This window comes from Chrysochloris asiatica, unplaced genomic scaffold (assembly GCF_000296735.1).
Source record: "Chrysochloris asiatica unplaced genomic scaffold, ChrAsi1.0 scaffold00045, whole genome shotgun sequence".
NCBI lineage: Eukaryota > Metazoa > Chordata > Mammalia > Afrosoricida > Chrysochloridae > Chrysochloris > Chrysochloris asiatica.
Genome location: NW_006408563.1, coordinates 2,734,871 through 2,757,407, shown reverse-complemented (window position 1 = coordinate 2,757,407; position 22,537 = coordinate 2,734,871). Strand labels below are relative to the sequence as shown.

At 35.9% G+C, this 22,537-nt stretch overlaps 1 protein-coding gene across 2 annotated transcripts in view; it reads right to left on the bottom strand.

Annotated features, from left to right (window-relative positions):
- NDUFS1 (NADH dehydrogenase (ubiquinone) Fe-S protein 1, 75kDa (NADH-coenzyme Q reductase)) overlaps positions 1-22,537 on the bottom strand; it is a 38,793-nt gene that overhangs the window by 9,611 nt on the left and 6,645 nt on the right. For both annotated transcript variants that reach the window (XM_006861946.1, XM_006861945.1), the window contains 12 exons: positions 22,250-22,314; positions 21,592-21,683; positions 16,281-16,388; positions 12,937-13,013; positions 12,158-12,239; positions 11,936-12,066; positions 11,339-11,524; positions 7,284-7,418; positions 6,554-6,668; positions 5,251-5,396; positions 4,647-4,775; positions 1,613-1,742 (listed from right to left, as the gene is read on the bottom strand). In XM_006861946.1, the coding sequence (XP_006862008.1) occupies positions 1,613-1,742; positions 4,647-4,775; positions 5,251-5,396; positions 6,554-6,668; positions 7,284-7,418; positions 11,339-11,524; positions 11,936-12,066; positions 12,158-12,239; positions 12,937-13,013; positions 16,281-16,388; positions 21,592-21,683; positions 22,250-22,310 (1,392 nt within the window). In that variant the 5' untranslated portion in view covers positions 22,311-22,314. The remainder of the gene's footprint in view (positions 1-1,612; positions 1,743-4,646; positions 4,776-5,250; positions 5,397-6,553; positions 6,669-7,283; positions 7,419-11,338; positions 11,525-11,935; positions 12,067-12,157; positions 12,240-12,936; positions 13,014-16,280; positions 16,389-21,591; positions 21,684-22,249; positions 22,315-22,537) is intronic.

Here is a 22,537-nt window from a genome sequence, read left to right as displayed (position 1 = left end):
ACTCTAGAAGCAATACAACACAAAATAAAACATGACAGTAAATATAAGGAAGGCAGACTATAGGAAACTATACAAAACAAACTGAATAGAAGAGAACAAAGGGAAAACGTTTAGAAATGATAAATATGAAATTTAGGGAAACTGATTACCTTTATAGTTGTGTTATTAATGAAAACAGAATAGAACAAAAAATATTTAAATCTATAATAGAAGAAAAATATTCCCTAAGAACACTAGATAAGTTCTTAGAGATAGAAATGGAACTAAAAAGAAAAACTTTTCACTAAAACCCTTTTTATATTGTCATTCTTTTAATCATAATAATGTTAAACAAAAGAGTTGTGGGGCTTGGCAACTTTGTTCTTTAGCACTTCTTGCCTGGAATGTAAAGCTGAAGCTGTAATTGACGCAATTATGTTTGAGCTATGAAAGAGCCCATGAATGGGTACATGCGTGTGTGCACGCATGCACAGACACACACACACACACACACAAAACACTCTCATCCACAGGTGCACTCGAGCAAGTAAATATACTGAAAATAGCAGAGAAAGGCTCCTCCTTGAGATGCTAAGACAACTGTATCATCTTTAGTTATCAACCTCCGGATCATTTGTTGTCTGAGAAATTTACACTCTCGCTTTCTTATAAACAATACACACAAAAACTCAAAATTCTACAACACAGAGAAATCTCAGATTTTCAGACTGAAAAGCACCATAAAAATAAGAAGGGTAGAAAACTACCATTAACATATTCAGGTGATTTCAATGATAAAGTATATAAACAAAAAAAAATCATGGGGGTGGTGTAATTGGAAAGCATTAACACTGATTTCAGACTTCTCTGTAGTTAACAGAAAGCAGTGAAGCAGGTCTTCAAGTTTGGAGAGGGGAAAAAGCTGACCCCAGAATTGTACAAGTAACAGAAGAAACAGAGCACCTATGTGTCCTTGAGAACTGTTGTTGTTAAGTGCCATCGAGTCGATTTCCGACTCAGTTACCCTGTATAGGGTTTCTGAGGAGTGGCTGGTGAGTTTGAACTGTTGATCTTGCAGTTCAAACCAACTCTGAGGTCGAGCACTTATCCTATGGTGCCACATCAGGACTCCATATGTCCTTCTTGAAAAACAAGTAAACAAAAACCTTATAAACGATAAACTCCAGTCAACAAATCAACAAGTCTAGAACCTGGGAATGAAAACAGTATGCAAAATTGTGTTTTAAGAATAATAACTTTTGCAGTAAAAAACAAAAAAAGGAGTTTGAAGTTCAGTTCTTTTACTTTAATTTCTTTTCTGTTAATTACAAGTAAAATGAAACCCTGGTAAATAAAAATACTATGCACAAGATGGATCTCAATTTTGTTTCTTTGACTATCTACCCATCCATCTTGCTCTATATATGAATAACACGATGGTATAATGTTTCATTAAAACTTGTTTTGGGCTATAAGGGTTTTGGGTACATCTTTACTTCCTCACATGTTACGTATGTACTGCTATAACTCTTAGCAGTAATCAGTCACATATGAGTATTATAAAAACAATAAACTTAAAAAAATAACAAGAACTAAAAATCATTAAGAGTAGATACATTTAACTTGAGAGCACCTGGCTGAATGGATGCCTATCTGAAGCAATGTCTTGAAGAATTTGGGGGGAGTCTCCCAGGTGGTCATATCTGTAAGTCAGATCCACTGGACTGCCTATTAGGGCCACTTTTAAGTCATTATGAAGCCAGCTGAAATGAGAAAAAAAAAAAGCTTATAGAGATAAATAAGTTAGAGTTATTAGTCTCATCACTGCTACGTGCTACATTAATTTACTATTGCAAAAGTAGCACAAGAATACTCATAGATTTCCTCTTAAAAGCTGTTAGTGTACTTTTCTAAAAAACACAAAAAATCAACAGAGTTGACCAACCAAACCAATTGTCCATTTCCCACTCAGAAATGATGACCAGGCAAACACACAGGCCAAGGTAATTCAATGAATCACTTTGCTGTAGGAATGATAAGTTCAAGCTAACTATAAACAAGGACTTTAATTTAAAAATCAATCCAGTTTGTATTTTGTAATATTTATATACAGCTTCTGTATCTCTTAATTATTCATTGTTTTGTGGTTGTTAGGTGCTGCCTGGTCGGTTCCAACTCATAGCAATCCTGTAAAAGGCTGTAAACCTTTACTGGAGTAGAAAGTCTGATTTTTCTCCCACTGAGAGGCTGTTAGGTTTGAACTGCTGACCTTGTGGTTAGCAGCCCAGTGCTTATCCTACAGAACCATCAGCACTAATAATTATACACTAATTCCACTCAAATGTTGTTCCTGACAATAAACTATGTCATTCATATTGGTAACCATAAAAAGGTATGTTAAAAAGCAGTGCTACACAGCCACCCTCCGGGTCTGTAATAAACTCATCCTCATGGACCAATTTTCAGCCAAGCAGTGAAAGGGATACAGGGCAGTCAACACACTAGTAAGGTATGCTCACCATGGAGTGGTCAAACAATTCAAGATCAAAAGGACAGTGCTATAAAAAGAAACCCGTAAGCAAAAATATCTAAATGTGAAGCCATTTTTTCTTAACATAACCCCCATATAGGCCTATATACTTCTGAAGGAGGTATTTCTTTCTCTCAACATTCCCTACAGAATTCTGCATTCTTCAATTTATCCCGTATCAAAACAGCAGTTTTGGCATCCTCAATGGACTCAAATTGTATTCCCTTTAAATTTTCTTTTGAGTTTTGTGAACAAAAAGATGTCTGAAGGGGCAAGATTGGAGCTGTGTGGTAGGTGGGGTTAAGGTTTCCCAAGAAAATTATTGTAGGAAGTTCATGCTATGCTGGAAGAAAAAGCAAGTATATTGTAGTGATAGAAAAAAAAAATTCCTCAGTGCAACTTCCCTGGCTCTTTTCTTACCAATGCAGTTTCCAATTTTCTTCAAATGTCTTCCTAATAAGCTTCCATGATCATCCCCTGTTCTTTGAGAAATCACACCATTGGGATCCCAAACACCAGTCTCCATAATCTTCTGAGCAGACCCTCTCTGACTTATATTTAAATGGCCCAGCAGATGTTCTCAGAGGCTACTGTTATAATTGTATTCTTTTTTGAAGGCTCCCTAATTTATGATATAGTATGCTATTGTTAAGTGTAGTCCATTCGGTTTTAAGTCACAGTGACCCTGTATAGGGTTTCTGAGTAGCAGCTGGTAGGTTTTAACTGCAGCCTTGCAGTTCAAATCGACCTTGCAGTCCAGTGTTTATCCTATAGTGCTACACCAGACTCTATAACATACATCATATAACTAATAAAGTTTCATTACTGAGTAATCTGCAGCCATTTACCGATTACTGAGATATACTGAAACACATTTTGTTTTCAATAAGCCCATGCACGTATAACACTACTAGCAAGACTTGTTGAATTACTCTTGTATATCCTAGTTTATCTCCGTCAGTGCTTGCTGGCTTATATCTTTTATCTTAAAGTAATTAATAGCTCCCCAAGTGTCTGGTTTAGATAACAAATTATATGGTCACTCTAAGTCATTAAGGTACAAAAGAATTCTCCTGTGTTCGTCTAATGAGAGGGAATGTTAACAGTAGCTGAGGCTGCCAAAGGTTTGTTCATAAAGTAGCTATGATGCAAACTGACTGACGGTAGCCAATAGCAGTCATCAAAAATGTCAAAAAAAAAAAAAAGAGGTATCTAAAGACACACATGACACTAACTGCAATGTGTGACACCAGGTTAGATCCTAGACATAAAAAATAACCATTATAAAAAAAGCTATGGGGAAATGAATGAAATTTGAATATAAGCTATTGAATATAATATGAGGGGGCTTCAAAAAGTTTGTGGAAGAATTCACTTACCTTTTACTTCTATTTTTCCATGAACTTTTAGAAGTTCTCTTTTATTATATCAATACCAAATTTCTTGATTATGTTAGAAAATCCCCTTGTTTTTAGGAAGCCCACACTGAAGTATTTAGGTATAACGATCACAACAAATGACTCACATTATTCAGAAACCATAAGCACATATAAATACACATGCACACACAGAAAGAATAACAAAGAAAATGTACCAAAATATTACCAACTGATGATTCTGAAGGATATACAAAGCACATTTCAAGCAATCCTTTTGTAAACTTAGTATTCCAGAATAAAAAGCTAACAAAAATAAATACACAGTGAAGAACTGTCCTCCAATCATCTTTTGGATTGGAGCACTAAAGGAGCACTGTAGAATAAGCAGTGGCCTGCCAAGTTGGTTTGAACCACAAGGTTGGTGGTTCAAACTCATCAGCTGCTCCTTAGAAGCTCTATATAGACACGGTTGGTTCTAGTCAGAACAGACTCGATGGCACATAACATCTTTTGGAGTACCATTCCCACTAACACTATTGTTGTTAAGTGCTGTAGAGTTGGTTTCAACTCAAAGCAATCCTGTATAGTGTTTCTGAGGAGCAGCTGGTAAGTTTGAACTGCTGACCTTGTGGTCTTAAGTCTAGCGCTATCCTATAGCATTACATCAGGAGTCCCTAACACTGTTAAGAAGTAACAAAATGCCATTTTTCACATATGAAATAGAAATAACATTTTAAACCCTAAATATTATCACTAACCTCTTTCGAATTCTAGCATTAAATAGTGGTGCCTCAAAACGTGGATTTGTACCAACTAGAAGGACAACATCTGCTTCTTCCACCCCAGCAATTGTAGTATTAAGAAGGTAATTGGAACGCAAATCTGTGCTGAAAAGATATAAAATGCAAGTTTACTTTATACATCGAGAATCCATGAATACTCTCATTCCATCCAACCTAAGGCATTCCCAAACAAAAAATTTTAATCAAGTATTCTTAGATTATATTAAAGTATTAGATACTTATAAACAACTGGATTCTCCTATGTTTTTACAGCTTCTGGTTTGATTTTGGTCTTTAAGTAAAAGTAAATTGGTTGGTACTGGAGAATCCAAGTTATCACATGTAAGTCACTGTTATGTGCCGTTGAGTAGATTCCAATTCATAGTGACTGTGCTTAGTTAGGGTTTCCAAGGAGCAGCTGGTGGGTTTGAACTGCTGATCTCATGGTTAGCAGTCAGTCCAGTGCTTATCCTACAGTGTCGCACCAGGGCTCATGTAAGTCAGACTTGGTGAATTATAAATAACTTGTAACCAAAAGAAAAAAAAAAAAAATCTTTGATCTTAATTTCCTACTTCTCACCCAGCTCCTGCGGTGGGAAAGACCTCTTCAGTGCATAAGGTGTCAGAGTCCACTCTATTAAGCAAATCTTTGAGAGCTACTAGGGCTTCAGCATCCACAAAGCCACCTGCAATTGCTGCTACATCCTGGCCTTGAAAACTCTGCAACTAGAAATGGAAGAAATCTATACTCAGCAGATTACAATGAACTATTCAGAAAACAAGGAGCTCTGGTAGCGTAGTGGTTACGAGTTGGGCTGCTAACCTCAAATCAGCAGTTCGAAACTACCAGCTGTTCCGCGGGAGAAAGATGAGGCTTTCTGCTCCCATAAAAATTTGCAGCCTCGGAAACCCTGTGCAGGGCCACTATGAGTTGGAACTGACTCCACGGTACTTAACAACAATAATTTAGGAAACAAAACACTAATTTTTAAGTATAATAACCTTCTGGCTAAAAAGTTTGATAACAATTATAAATTAATCTAAAACACTCTAAAAACTGAGAAGCAGAGGTATATGTGAGGTCAAAGCTAATGACATTAGCTTGGAGGACAGCAGCTGTTTTCTGTCTAGGAACAAAGGAGACTCAAAATGAGGTCTAGAGGACAAAGACTGGAGAGTTACAGTTTCCTTAAGTACAACTTATTCTTTACTCTTTTGCATATACCCCTTTTCCTGGAGGGGAAAGCCATCCCTCCTATTTGTCAGAATGAGTAACCTAGTACTCATTCTAAGATGTTTCCTAGGAAGGCATCCTTGGTATCCTTGTCCTGGCCAGGCAACCCCTCCTACATGCTCTCTCTCTCTTTTTTGAATGTTTTATTGTGAATTATGTGATAGTTTACATGGGAGAACATTAGCTTTACATTTATCCTCTTGTATATCGTTTCATTGTCATGGTTACAATCCCCTCCATGCATCATCAACCAACCAAAGAGTATAGCCTGCAAGCTTGCTCTCCCCCCACTCCCCCCAGCACACAGCCCCTCTCCCTCTCTGGGTCTAGAGTCCCCAGCCACTCCATCTGTCTACATGCTCTCTTTTACACCACCGTATGCACAGTCCACAGCAATGTATAATAATTGCTTAATTATATAACTTTCTCTCCATAAGATTGTGGGGTCGGGGCATATTGTAGTGGTCTTTATATCCCTGCATCTAGCAACACATCTGGCATACGGTTCTCAATAAATGATAAAGGAAAGGAGTTCAATCAAATATTGGTAAGAATACAAAAGTGGAGACACACATACTCCTTCTTAACTGCAAAGAAGTCCCTTGAAAAATCATAAATACTTCATTTACAACATATTTGATTTCTTTACCATTCCAGCGACACGAGACAGTGCATCCTCCCAGGAGGTATAGGTTAAAAGCCCCTTTTCGTTTCTGACCATTGGCTCGGTAAGTCTTTGCCGTTTTAGCCCATCATAGGCAAATCTAGATAACAGAAATGATTGCCATTTGTGGATTCGATATACTTAATTAAAATTTTCAAGTTTAAAGTCCACAAGAAATGTTATCTAAATATAGCACTGGTTAAGGTGTTAAACAGAATTGTAGATGTCTGGATACAAGTAATTTATCCAGGTTTTTTTGAGAGATGGACTAATAAGCAGATTATTTATGAACATTACCTCAAATTAGAATACAATCTAAAAGTTTGATTTCTTGTATTTTCAGAAAGCTCAACATTCTTAAAATCATGATACACAAAAAATTTAATAGCCAGAAAAGTCAATTAATTTGTTATAAAATTTAGTACCTCTAAACTCTAATTTCTATTTATCTTCTTTTAGCCAATGAACAAACTGAAGTAGGATGCAAACACATCTTAATTTACTTCAATTTCTCCAATAGGGAGATAAAAATAGCTTTCTTGAAATTAATACAGAGAATGAGTAATATGTTAATTTTGCCCAATTTTCTATATAAGTCAAAATTCCAACAGTCTTTATTTTAACTAATTTACAAACATGAATAAAAATGTAAAATTAAAACAACAACTACCTTTAAATTCATAGCAACAGTCAGGGAAAATAATCTAGCATATACCTAGTTTTGTCAGAGATCCACTCTTCATTAATGTCCTCATGCATCCTTGGCAAAATTCTCATCACCTCTCCAGTTCTTGTGCTTACCACAATATTACTTCCAATGGCGTCCATCACATCAATGGATTCTGTCTTTCTGAGAAAAGGGGAAAACAAGCAAGTCTATTTCTCTTGATTTTGGGAATACGAAGAAAGTTTCTGCTACCTGGTTTAAGAAAAATTCCTACTTTTTCTGAATTTCTGAAAATAACAAGTCATAGGAATTAGCAATTTAAAAGCTTATCTTCATATCTGAAGGTATCATATAAACCCTAATGTAGAAATGAATCCTTAAAAACCGCTACCTGACACAAAAGCCAGTCTAGAGGGGCTTCAATTGATCACATCTAGGATAATCTGAGTATCAACATAAATAACCAGAGGAACACGACTGGTAACTCTGGCTAAGTATGGAACTAGGCAAAAAGTGAAAACAAAGGTGGACAGAACTGACACAAACAATCATGTCCGTGCTTTGGAAATTTACCAAAGGCATAAAACAATCTGAGAAGGTTTTATGCATGAAAAACTGCTGACCTTCAAGTAAGAACAGTAGAAATCTGTGTTATTTTGGTTAGGGGGCTACTCCTCAATTGCTTAACCCCCTGCTAGCGTGCAGCAGGCTATAAAGAGACGGAACCTTTCTGTTAAAGATGAAGATACACTTAATTTGGAACAAGCTGTCTAGAAAATGATATTTTGGAGATGGGTGAGCTGAGGAGAGAGCTAACGTTGTACTGGTCTGAGGTTGTAATCATAGTTTGGGCAAGCATTTCTATAGGTGAGACTATACATATGCCCAGCTGAGACTAGAGAGAGCCTAAGCCATTTACACTCCTAGACAACCCCGAGATTCAAAGGGTCCAGAGGAAAGTAAATGTTAGACAGATTTAAAAACAGCCAGAACTCTGACTGTACTCCTCTGCCTACAACAGTTCCATTAGCAGAGGACAGCTCAAGGTGCTTGAGCACAATTTCTGTCCCACAATTGTCTGGCTACTATTTTAAACCATTTAAAAATTACTGTATTTTCGTATATAACGCTTAAATAACACATGCACAAAGCACTTTTAGGAAATTAACAGTTTGTCAAAAAATTAAAAACAAGTAACAACCTTAAAATGTAGGCATTATTTGTGTAACAACACAGTAGAGGAAAGTAAGACAATCATGAATCAATGAGTACATAGTCTCTGAAAGGATACAGAAATTATATATATATAAACAAAACCAAATAGAAATTCTGGGCTTGAAAACTGAAATGTACAGTCACTGAAATAAAAAATGTACTACAGGGGCTCAACAGCAAATCTGACATGACAAAAGAATGAAGCTGTACATTTAAACAAACATTAATGAAACAGTGAGAAAAAACAAAAATGAGCAGTAACTCAGAGAACTATGGTACAACATCAAGTGTATTAATATATGCATTACTAGCATCCCAAAAAAGAGAGGTGAAAAAGGGGCAAAAGAAATAGCTAAAAACATCTTAAATTTGATGAAAAACTATTCATCTATACGTTCAAACTCAATGAATTCCAGCTAGGATATATACAAAGAGAGCTGCATGTAGACACATCAGTTAAAATATTGAAAGCTAAAAATAAAACCAAAAACTGACAGCAGCAAGATATAAACAACATTGCATAGAAGGGAGAGTCAATGAAATTAAAAGCGAATTTCTCGTCAGAAACAGAAGTCAAAAGGCAGTGAAATGACATATTCAAAGTAATTAAAGAAGAAAAAACAACTATCACCCAAGAATTCTATACTAAGAAAAACTATTCCTCAAAAACAAAGGCAAAACCAAGACATTTCCACATAAATAAAAAATACAAGAACGTTGCCAACAGACGTGCTTTATCTGAAAATTTAAAGGTAGTCTTTTACTGAAACTCATTATTCACTCTCTCCATCACCCACCCTGAGGAACCTTGATAGAGCTGTGGGTTAGGCATTCACCCACCAGCTGTTCTGCAGGAGAAAGATGAGGCTGTCTATGTCTGTAAAGATTTAGTCTTAAAACTCTGCATAGTATTGCTATGTTATAGAATTGGCTTAATGGCAGTGGGTTTGGTTTGAATGGGTTACCCTGCCTCTCAACCTGACCTCTCAAATTAACCTTGCAAATTAAATCTTTTTGATAAGTTAATAAAACCAAACCAAAAAACCTGTTGCTGCTGATCTGATTCTGGCTAATGACTACCTCCATGTGTTACAGAGTAAAACTACTGCATAGGATTTTTCTGGCTGTGATCTTTATGGAAGAAGATTGTCATGCCTTTCTTCAGTAGCACAACAGGGCGGGTTCAATCAATCATACAACCAATAACCGTGCTTTAAACCATGTATTTATGTGCGGCTGAATGCAAGCACACAGAAACACGTGGTTTAAAACACGGAGGTTTGAGATACTCTCTCTTACTATTGTGAAGTTAGTTTAAAACTGGAGGGCAATCTACACACCACTCTTCAGAGCAATCAACATATGAGATCAGAAGGCCAGCATTTGTCAAGGTATAAAACTCAAAAGGTGGGCAACTTAGACATTGGCTATTTAAAATGGGGGGGCTATAAAGGCACAAAATGACTGGCTTACAAGTTTTTAAGAGGGAGTTTAGTTTCAGAGTGTGCAGGGGAAGGTAGAATCCCCACTGAATAGTTTTCATCTTGTTTAGACAGGTCTGGTGAAAGAAGATGGGGTTAAGATTCTTATGATTCAATAGTGAGTAATTGTTACCATGACTAACTGTGACTATCACAACTGTAAAGGTAGAAGTTTTGTAATATAAAGGGGTGGTGGTGGAGATAGTTAATCTTACATTCTAGGAACAAAATACCCTAGGACCATCAAGGAAGAAGAGCATGCACAGAATATGGAACCCTATCCAGAGAAGAAGTGACATTAGAGTTGGAGGCAGAGATGATGACATGTCGAGGAGCTAGAGTAGCTGAGGACTCTAGACTCATGGAAAGAGAAAGTCTGTGTGCTAGCAGCCAGGAGGCACGCTTGCAGAATGTGCCTTTTGGTTGTTTCAATGATTATATATTCCTGAGTGTTTTTGTGTACAAAAAAAAAAAAAAGAGAGAGAGGAAAAGAAGCAAATACTGTTATATGATGATGAATGGAGGGGACTGTAATCATTGCAATGAAATGAAATACAATAGGATGAGTGTCAAACCGATGTTCTCCCATGTAAGCTATCACTCAATTCACAATAAAAGCTTAAAAACAAAACCCTCATAAAGTAGGAAGGAATAGGGAAAAAAAAAAGAGAAATGGAAATGGTAAACCCGGAGGAAGTGGGAAGACTGCCATCAATGTCATATCAAAATATATATGAAGTGATGAATGCGAAACCAATTTGTTCTGTAAACTTTCACTAAATTGCAATAAAAAGTTTTTAAAAAGCTTTCTGAATCTACCTAATCCATTTCTTGGTTTAATTTCAAGGAAGAATCACAGGTTTGTAATATGGAACTAGAAACAATCTAAATGTCCAGTAACAGGGAACTGGTCAAACCAAATGTCATGGATCTGTGTGGTGGAAAACAACATACAATTAAAGAAGAGACTATAAATTAATAAATCAAGATTATCTCATTCCTTGAAAGAATAAATGAATAAAGAAAATGACCCTTAATTTTTTAAAATAGTATTGAGCTAAGGCACTGTGGGCTAATGTGTCAGACTACAAAGTCATTTGAACTGCAAGGTCGGTGGTGGTTTAAGCTCACCAGCTGCTTCTCGGAAACTCTATTACAGGTTCCCTATGGGTTGGAATCGACTCAACGGCACTTAACAACAACAACAAGGACAAATAGGAGTCCTGGTATGGTGCTGCAGGATAATGCACTGGAATGCAGGGTCCGTTTAACCATAAGGTTGGCAGTTCAAACTAACCAGCTGTTCCTTGAAAACCCTACATAGAGTCACCATGATTCAAATTGACTTGACCACACTTAAACAGTAAGAACAAATAACAAGCTATCAAAAACTGCAAAGACAAATACCTTGTTTCCCAAGGTCGGGCAGTAAAGGCATAGGGCTTAGAAGTCAGGGCACCTACAGGGCATATATCAATGATATTCCCAGATAGCTCAGACATGAACATCTTTTCAATGTATGTTCCAACTTGCATATCATTGCCTCTGCCTGTTGTTCCCAAATCATCTACTCCTGCAATCTCACTAGCAAACCTAGAAGATAAAAAGGTATTGTCAAATGGTAGAATCTATCAAAATTACCTCCTCTATTCATAATCATAAAGACAGTGATTTTTAAAATATGAAAAAAAGGAAGGAATTTTCAAAGTGAATAGTCATGAATCAAAAATAATGTTTACTTTTTAATTTTTAAGTGCATAAGTCATACATATATAACTAAGTTAACACAAAATGAGTATTTGCAAATTATTACTTTTCAACACAACAGAAGTTGATATTAACTAAAATCAAACAACTATGATTTTATTGATTTCTGGAAAAAAACATTAAAAATACCCACCACATTCTAAGTAAAACTTAACCTTGTTTCCATTGTTGCTATTCCACCAAACTGGTAAATAAATTAAGTGTAAAACTGACACTCAAGGAAAGAGAGAAACTTACCTGATGCAGCGAGTACACTGTATACATCTAGTCATAATGGTCTTTACCAATGGCCCAATGTTCTTGTCCTCCACAGCACGTTTTCCCTCTAAAAATCGGCTCCTGTCACTTCCAAACATCATGGACTGGTCCTTAAGTAGATTATCAAAGAGTCAAGCTAATGCTGATAATGAAGTTAAAACTTGAGATAATAAAAAAGATGCACAACATTAGAACATGTACCTGCAGATCACATTCACCTCCCTGGTCACAAATAGGACAGTCGAGAGGATGATTTGCTAATAAGAACTCCATCACCCCTTCTCTGTATAGAAAATCATAATATGTAAAATGACACAAATTGCTAGTGTTCAGACTGATTTACATATAGGATATTCAAGTAATCCTCACAGATGGATGATCTCTCATACAGTTATTTTTAGGTTTATTATAAAAAATTTCCAATTTAATTATTATTCCGACATTAATTACAATCCAAGCACATTTATAGGAGTCCTGCTCTTCAGAAACCCTATACAGGGTCGCTATGGGTTGGAACTGACTCGACAGCACTTCACAACAACAACATAATAGAATGTCATTAGAGAATCTAAAAAACTGTAACTTTTAGCAATATATAATTATCACAAATTTACTAGTGATCCGTGGAAAATATTCACATTAATTCAAAACAAAGCAGATACACAAGAATGCAAGATACAAACAAGTAGACACAATCAGTGTAATGAAGGATTAAATAATTTTTCCCAGTATACCACTGCAAAACTGAGTTCAGTAAGCCCAGACTGACTGTTTTAAGTTGATCAACTTTGGAACAAAGGATTTTATTGCTGATCCCACACCAGGTCCAATACCACAAACCTTTGACTTGACATTTCCACTGCCCCTAGAAGGACACCACTTTCTGCAGTTTGAGAATGAATTCCTAATCTCCTGGAAGGTCTAAATGCTGATATGTACAATTTTCTGCTCTAGAAAATTCATTGTATGGAATAAAGTACCTGGCTTTCCTAGACTTTTCTGAGTTTGTTAGAATATTCCAACCTTTCATTACAGGCATGGCACACGCAGCTACAACCTGGAATTTTAATGGAAAAATCTTTAAGTATTTATATTCCTTTCTTGTAATTGTAAGCAACACAATACATAAAAAGATTAAGTTACAATTCAAAAGCAAAGAACATAGTCTTTTCAAGATATAAGTTAAAAATTTTCCATTTATTTCATAACATGACAACATGGTACTTTACATTTCTTAAAAGAATAAACAAGAAACCCTACTTCTTAAGTTTATTATAATAATCTTCTATAAGAACTTCTGAAACAAAACAATAACTGTACTTTGATCGCAGGTACTAATGAATTAAAATTCCATAAACCAAAAGGCAATTAAATTAAAATGATAGCAAATCATCAAGAAGATTAAAATACTTAGGAATAAATTTAACTAAGGAAGTGAAATACTTGCATTGAAATCTATAAAACAGTGCTGAAAGAAATGAAAGACAACTCAAATAGAAAGACATCTCATCTCATGTTCATGGACTAGAAGACTTAATATATATAGTCAATACTAACTAAATCAATTTACAGATTTAACAAAAGCAACCTTCCTTTCAGAAATGGAAAAGTTGATCCTCAAATTGAAATGAAATGGCAAGGGACCCTTATGTAAGAATAATCAAAACAACACTGAAAAGGTGGCAAAATAGTATGATTCAAATTTCCTAACTTTAAAGTGTAATATAAAGCTAGCGTAATCAAAACACTGTGCTACTCATACGTAAGAATAGACATACAAACCAAGAGAATAGAATTGAAAATCCAAAAATAAACTTACATATCTATGGTCAACTGATTTCCAACAAAGGTGCTAAGTCCACTCACTCAAAGTGGAAAGAACAGACTCTTTGATAGACAGTGTTAGAACAACTGGATCTCTAATGCAAACGAATGAAGATGGACCTATTCATATATGAAAATTAACTCGATATGGATCAAAGATCTAAATATAAGAACTGAAACCATGAAACTGTTAGAAGAGAGCCCAGAGGTAAAGCTTTGAGGGCTTGTTTTTGACAACAAATTCCTAAATACGACACCAAAAACGTGAGCAACAAAGAAAAAAATTAGATAGAACGTATTTTATCAAAACTGAGAACTTTTATGTATCAAACTGAGTCCTGGTGTGGCACTCAGGACAAGCACTGGACTGCTAACCACAAGGATGGCGGTTCAAACATACCTGCAGTTCCTTGGAAACTCTATAAAGGGTTAGTTTGAGTCAGAAGTGACTCAACGACACTTTAGAGCAACATGCATCAAAGGGTTTTGCCAGGAAAGTAAAGAGAACCCATAAAATTGCAAAAAAATACTTGATAACCATATATATGATGAGGGTATAATATCCAGAATACATAAACTCTTAAAATTCAACAACAAAAAGCAAACAATTTAAAATGGGAAAAGGGCTTAAGAGACAGTTTTCCAAAGAAATTATACAAATGGTTAATAAACATGCAAAGATGTTCAACCTCATTAGTCATTAAAGAAATGCAAATCAACTCAGTGAGATATCATGCCACACCTAGGATGTAACAGTGGTGGCTGTGTACCATTGAGTTGATTCAGACTCATGGTGATTCTATACAAAATTTCCAAAGCTGTAAAAGCCTCATAGTTCTCCTGAGGAGCAGCTGGTAGATTTGAACTGCTGACTTGACAGTGAGCAGCCCATCTCATAACTACTACACTACCAGGACTCCTTTCAAACCTAGGATGGCTATTATAAAAAAACAAAACAAAACAAAAAAACAAAACCCCAAATAACAAACGCAGAAAACTGGACAATAATGAATGTTGGCAAGGATGTGGTGAAACTGGAACCCTCCTGTATAGTTAGTGTAATTACCATGGAAAACAATTTCGTGTTCACTCAAAAAGTGAACAAAATATAATCAGTAATTCCACTCTTAGATTATATGCAAAAGAACTAAAATCAGAGACTCAAAACAGATCCACAAATGTTTATAGCAGCATTATTTACAATAGTCAAAACATGGAATCAATCTAAGTGTCCATCAACAAACAAATGGATAAACAACATGCATACAAATGGAATATTATGCAACCATAAAAAAGGACGAAGTTCTGATACATGCTACAACCTGGATGAACCAAGAAGCCATGCTATATGAAGTAAGCCAGACATACAAGGACAAATACTGTATTTGATTCAACCCATGAAATATCTAGAATAGGCAAATTCATTGAGAGAAAGTAGAATCAGAGATTATCAGGGACTGGAGAAGTAATGGGTTGTTGTTTAATGGGGATAGCATTTCCATTTGAGATGATAAACAACAACCTGGAAATAAGGTATTAGTGAGAGTCACACAGGAGTCCTGGTGTGGCGCTGTGGGTTAATGAGCCAGTCTGCAAAGCCGTTTGAATTGCAAGGTTGGCGGTCCAAGATCACCAGTTGTTCCTTGGAAACCCCATACAAGGTTGCTATGGGTCGGAACCGACTCGATGGCACTTAACAACAACACAACATAATGAATGTGCTTAGTGCCACTGAATGTTGTTAAGTGCCATCGAGTCAATTCTGACTCATAATGACCCTGTACAGGGTTTCTGAGGAGAAGCTAGTGGGTTTGAAGTGTCGATTTTATGGTTCAAAATGACCTTGTGGCGTATCCAGTGCCACAGTAAATTAAAAATAGGGTAAAATGGTAAATTTTATATTATACATATTATTTTACATTTAAAAAATACTACAAAGAGAAAGCAACTCTCTTTATAGCAACACTCTGGTGAAAATGGTGAAACAAGCACTTCCTGTGTGATACTTGGTTGGCAACGTCCCATCTTGCTTGTTTGTTGTATTATAATTTGAAAATACTGACAGCTGTAAAAAGTTACTATTATATGAAAGGAGCTCTAGTAGCACAGTGGTTATGAGTTGGGCTGCTAACTTAAAGGTTAGCAGTTTGAAACTACCAACCATTCCACAGGAGAAAGATAAGGATTTCTGCTCCCATAAGATTTCCAGCCTCAGAAACCCTACACAGTGTTGCTATGAGATGGAACTGACTCCAAGGCACACAACTTCCCCAAATATTATATATATGATACTTGCATTTATAAAGCACTTTCATTAATGTGTTCCCAGTTTTGAAATGAAGAGACTACAAAAAAAAATATTAAGCTTAGAAATAACCATATAGCACTAGAGTTTTGACTGTAAAACAATCAAACAATATTGATTCTAAATAAAGTTGGCTGCAAGATTTAAAATTTTCTACCTTCTACAGCATGGTGTGGAATTTTAGGTATCAAGTACCTTAGGAGCTTTCTCAATTTCAACAAGGCACATCCTGCAGTTTCCAGCAACAGACAATCTTTCATGGTAACAAAATCGAGGGATCTGCATGCCAACCTTCTCACAAGCCTAGAACATAACATAAAAAAAGCATTAGGATGACCAGACTTACCTTATATTTATTCTTACCTAAAACCCAGGAAAAAATGAGGCCATCTCCTATCTATCTGAATCACTCCTATTCACATAAATGTCTAAGTCTTTATTCTTCCTATTTCTGACCCTGAAGAGATTTCCTTCCTTGTCTGTTCTTGTTTTGCAGCTGTCTCTTTAAGGAAGACACCAGATAAAATACCTTTGTAACAAGCTGAAAGCTTGACTCCTGATAGTAACTTTGGGCCAGTTTCCACAAAAGTTCCTTCCAGTGGGTTCATATATGAACTTCCTCTTTGCCTAGTTTTCCTATTTTGAATTTGCTGTTGTTAATGTGCTGTCTAGTAGGTCCCCATTCATAGCAACCCTGTAGTAGGTTTGAACCACTGACTTTGTGGTTACCAGTCCAGTACTTAGAGACTCCATTTACCCGGTCCAGCTGTCTATGATCTAGTTCTATCTTGGGACTCCATATCCTTGCCTCTGTAAACTTCATCCAGGACTCACTACACTGTGGAGGAAGTTTTTTCTGTTTGCCTAGCAAAGGGGATTAGGGTTTTCTGGGGTCCTAGCCTACCAATTATCACCTCAGCTCTTTCCAATGCAAGTGTTTCCTCCTTTTATGTATTGTTGTTTTGTGCTATTGAGTCACTTCTGACTCACAGCAACCTTATACAGGTTTTCCAAGGAGCAGTGGGTAGGTTTGAATTGCCATCCTTGTGGTTAGCAGTAGAGTGCTCATCCTAATTATGTTCAAATTATCTCTAGAGTTAGTTTTTATATCCACAGTCCTCACTCTAAAACAATCTCATCAAATATTAATATTTTAACCGTTTAATTAGCAAAAATATATTTAGAGTCCTGGTGTGGCACTGTGAGTTAATGCACTGGACTGCAAAGTCGTTCAAGCTCACTAGCTGCTCCTTTGAAACCCTTTACAGGGTCTCTATGGGTCAGAACTGACTCAAAGGCACTTAACAACAACAACAACAAAGTGCTAGGGCCACCACTTGTTTGTTGGTGTTGCTATGATAATGGATGGAAGCTATGCCACAGGTATTTTAGATAGCAGCAGGGACACACATGGTGGACAGATTGCAGCTGAGCTTCAAGACTAAGGCAGACTAGGAAGGAGAGGCAGGCTATTGCTGAATGTTTAGCCACTGAAAACCTGGTGAATAGCAGTGGAACACTGTCAGATAGCACCAGACTATTGACACATTATGAATAGTACCAGAATATTGTCAGATACAGTGCCAGAAAGTGAACCTTCAGGTTGGAGGGCACTCAAAATAACAACTGGAGGAGAGCTGCTTCCTCAAACTAGAGTTGACTGTGATGACACAAAGGAGCAAAGCTTTTAGTACCTTCATTTGCTTATGGAAAACAAAGCAAAATAAGGAGAAACAACTGTAAATACCCATTAACAATAGGAACATAGAATATTCCAAGTATGAATCTAGGAAAATTGGAAGTTGTCAAAAATAAAATGGAATGCATAAAGATCAATATGCTAGGCATTAATGAGTTGAAATGGACTAGTATTGGCCATTTTGAATCTGATATTCATATAGTTTACTGTGCTGGAAATAACATATTGAACAGGAATGGCATCACATTCTTCATCAAAAAGAACATTTCAAGATTCATCTTGAATTATAATGCTGTCTGTGATGATACCCATACACTTACAAGGAAGATTAGTTAATACCAATATTATTCAAATGTATGCATCAACTACTAAAGCCAATGATGATGAAATTGAATTAATTCTACCAACTTCTTCAATTTAAAATTGATCAAATATGTAATCAAGATGTATTGACAGTTACTGGTAATCGGAATGCTAAGGTTGGAAACAAAGAGGAAAGATCAGTAATCAGAAAATATGGTACAGATGATAGAAATTATGCTGGAGACAGCATGATAGCAAGACCAATGACTTCTTCACTGCAAAAAACCATTTTAAAACAATATAAATACAGATGGACCTTATAAGATGATCTTATAAGAAATCAAATTGATTATATCTGTAGAAAGAGTAGAAAAGCTCCATATCATCAGTCAAAACAAGGCCAGGGGCAGACTGTGTAACAGACCATCAATTGCTCATATGCAAGTTAAGGCTGAAGCTGAAAAGAATTAAAACAAGTCCACCAGAGCCAAAATAAGACCTTGAACATATTCCACCGTGCATCTAGAGATCATCTGAACAGATCTGATGCATTAGACACTAATGACTGAAGACCAGAAGAGTAGTGGGAAAACATCAAGAACATCACACAGGAAGAAAGCAAAAGGACATTAAGAAGACAAGAAAGAAGGAAAAGACCAAAATGGATGTCAGAAGAGATTATGAAACTTGTTCTTCAGCACTGAGATGCTAAAGCAAATGGAAGGCATAGGAGGAAAAAGAGCTGAACAGAAAAACTCAAAAGGCAGCTGAAAAATACAAAGTCAAGTATTACAATGAAATGTGCAAAGACCTAGAGTTGGTAAAATAAAAGGGAAGAAAATACTCAGCATTTCTTAAGCTGAAAGAACTGAAGGAAAAATGCAAACCTTGTCTTCAAACACTGAAGGTTTCCATAGCAAAATATTGAATGACGAAGAAAACATCAAAAGAAGATGGAAGAAATATACAGTCACTAGACCAAAGAGAAATGGTCAATGTTTAACCATTTCAAGAGGTAGTATATGATCATGAGTCAATGGCACTGAAGTAAGAAGTCCAAGGTAGACTGAAGGCATTGGCAAAGAACAAGGTCCCAGGAATTCATGGAATACAAATTGAAATATTTCAACAAACTGATACAACACTGGAGGTACTCACTCATCTATGCTAAGAAATTTGGAAGACAGCTATTTGGCCAACTAATTAGAAGAGATCCGTATTTGTGCCCATTCCAAAGAGACGACACAACAGAATGCAGAAATCAACGGACAATATCATTAAATCACATGCAAGTAAAATTTTGCTAACGGTATTTAAAAAATGGCTGCAGCAGTACACTGCCAGAGAACTGCCAAAGGTTCAAACTGGATTCAGACAAGAATGCAGAACAATGGGTATCACTGCTGATGCCAGATGGACCTTGGCTAAAAGAGATGTTTACCTGTGCTTTATTGACAATGCTAAGGCTTTCGACTGTGCAGATCATGACAAGCTATGCACAACATTGTAGAGAATTAGTATTCTGGTACACTTAATTATGCTTATGAGGAACACATACATAGACCAAGAAGCAGTCAATTGAACCAAACACGAGAACACAGAATGTTTTAAAATTAGGAAAGGTATGCTCCAGGTTTGTATTCATTCACCATACTTATTCAAGCTATTTGCTGAGCAAATAATATGAAAAGCTGGATTATGTGAAGAAGAATGCGGCATTAGGATTAGGAAGAAGACGTATTAACAACCTGCTATAAGCAGATGATACACCCTTGCTTGCTGAAAGCGAAGAGGACTTAAAATAATTCTGATGATGATAAAAGCCCACAGCCTTCAGCATTGGTTTCACCTCAATGTAAAGAAAACAAAATGCTCACCACTGTACTAATGAGCAACATGATGATAAATGGAAAAAGATTGAAGTTGTCATACACATCATTTTGCTTGGATCCACTATCAACACTCATGAAAGCATCAGCCAAAAAAATCAAATGAGATAGATGATGGAATGAATGTAAAGCTGATGTTCTCCCATGTAGACTATCACACAATTCACAATAAAACATTAAAAAAAAACAAACTGGAAAAAAAAAGATTGCATGTGAAAAATCATAGATATGTAAATACAAAATTTAAACCCTCCCCTCAAAAAAAAATCAAATGACATATTGCATTAGGTAACTCTGCTGTATAAGATCTCTTTAATATATTCAAGGGGAAAGATGTTAGTTTGAGGATTAAGGTGCACCTGACCCAACCATGGTGTTTTCAATAGCCTCATAAGCATTTGAAAGTTGGACAATGAATAAAAAGAAGACTGTAGAAGAAATGACACATATGAGTTATGGTGTTGGCGAAGATTATTAAAAATTCCATAGACTGCTAGAAGAACAAACAAATCTATGTTGGAAGAAATATAATCAGAGTATTTCTTAGAAGCCAGAATGGCAAGATTTCATGTATCATACTTAGGGCATACATCAGGAGACACCAGTACCTGGAGAAGGACATCATACTTGGTAAAGTGTAGGGTCATTGAAAATGAGGGAGAACACCAAGATGGATTGGTACAGTGGCAGCAGCAAAGGGCTCAAGCATATGATTATGAGGATGGCACAATGATTATGACTATTTCATAGCAATGATTATGAGTATTTCATTGAGTACATAGGGTCGCTATGAGGTGGAACCAACTAGACGGCACACAACAACACAAGATATTTGCCTTAGCTTATTATTTTTCCACAGGAAATGTGCATCCCTCCCTGTCTCTATGTAACATTTACTTTCTATGTTTTATTAAAGTACTTCCACTGTGCCTTGAATATACCTTTGCTATATGGCATTACATTTATTACTTACTTATTTATGCCTGACTGTCTAAAAACAACTGCTGAAATGAACAAAGAGCATTAAGCTGTTCAATAAATCAGATGAAATGAGGCATCACGTCTCCATAACTATGTTAGTTATTTCTGGAAGGACTGGGAGAAATTAAGTACTTAGGGCATGAATTTAAGAAAGTACTAAACTTCCAATTACCTGCTAAGTAGGGCACATTCATAGAAATATTGCTAAGAAAGGAAGCATGAACATGAAAAGCATCGAGCAGACCCACAGCAAAGGTAATCTCTTTTTTATAAACTTACCTCTAGCATCTTAGGTAATTTCAAATGTAATGGGAATTCATTTGCAAGGCAGAAGTGAAAAGAGCTGGCAAATTTTGCTAATGCCAGAAAAGAAACCAAGAACGACAAATTTCATTAAGAGTGTCAGAAAAACGTTACAATGCCAAGATTTAAAATCATAATTATTTTTATATAATTTTGCTGAGTTGACACTGATTCCACGGCATACCACCACCACAGTTTTATGAGCATTAATTTATAAATAATTCTTGAAAAATTACGGAACAAACAGTAAATACACAGTATAAAGAAAATATATCAGTATTAAAAACAAACAGAATACACACAAAAATAAAGAATTCCAGTGTATGCTTACTTGGAGAACAGTAGTTCCTGGTTCTACCATGACAGACTGGCCATCCACAAATACTTCAATCAAGTTGCTTGCTGCTGTGGAAGTTTTGCGAACTGATGATCAAAAATATTAAGGTGTGGGGGAAAATGCATGTGGAAAACAATTAATAGAGTTGAATTTTTCATAGTAGATTAATAAAATATATATGATTGCATAAAATTTCCATGTTAACGTTTTTATTTTATGTCATTCCCTTCTAGCTCTTTAGAAGCAAATTTTAAAGTTTTGAGTTAAAAAGACGTTTTTCAACAATGAATATCAAATGGAAATGTGGTTGTATGGTTGACTACTTTTAATATTAGTTTTATCTGGAACATTTAATAATGCTTCATGGGAAGGCTGCGTTTCAAAAGCAGAATTACTGTGCCTTTATAATTTTGGTACTGATGGGCAAGGACTAGAAAGTTCATACTACGTACTACTTTCTATTCTGTAAACTGCTTCATGTTTGAAAACTAGCCCCTACTGACATTTGCTTAAATTTTATTTGAATAGGGTCATTTGTTTATATGTTATCTAAAACTAATCATGGTTTTAGGGTCTTTTAAAAGAAGTATTTCCATAGACATAGAAATTGCAAAGCTACCAAAAAACGCAGACCAAAAAAAAAAATACTCACCACATCCTTTAGGAGTCTTAGCAAGACCTGCTAAGGCCCTTCTTACTGGTATCCTTAACATACTGCTTAAAAAAACAAAAAAACAGTTGTGTTATCATGGAAACAAAACAACAAAACAATTACAACTTTTTGGCAATGTTTTGGCAAAGTGTTTTTTTTTTTAAAGAACTTCATATAATTTTTCATCAAATATTCAGAAGTCGTGATTTTTTTCCCCTTATGCTATAGCTCTGGTAGCGTAGTGGTTACGAATGGGGCTGCGAACCTTAAGGTCAGCAGTTCGAAACT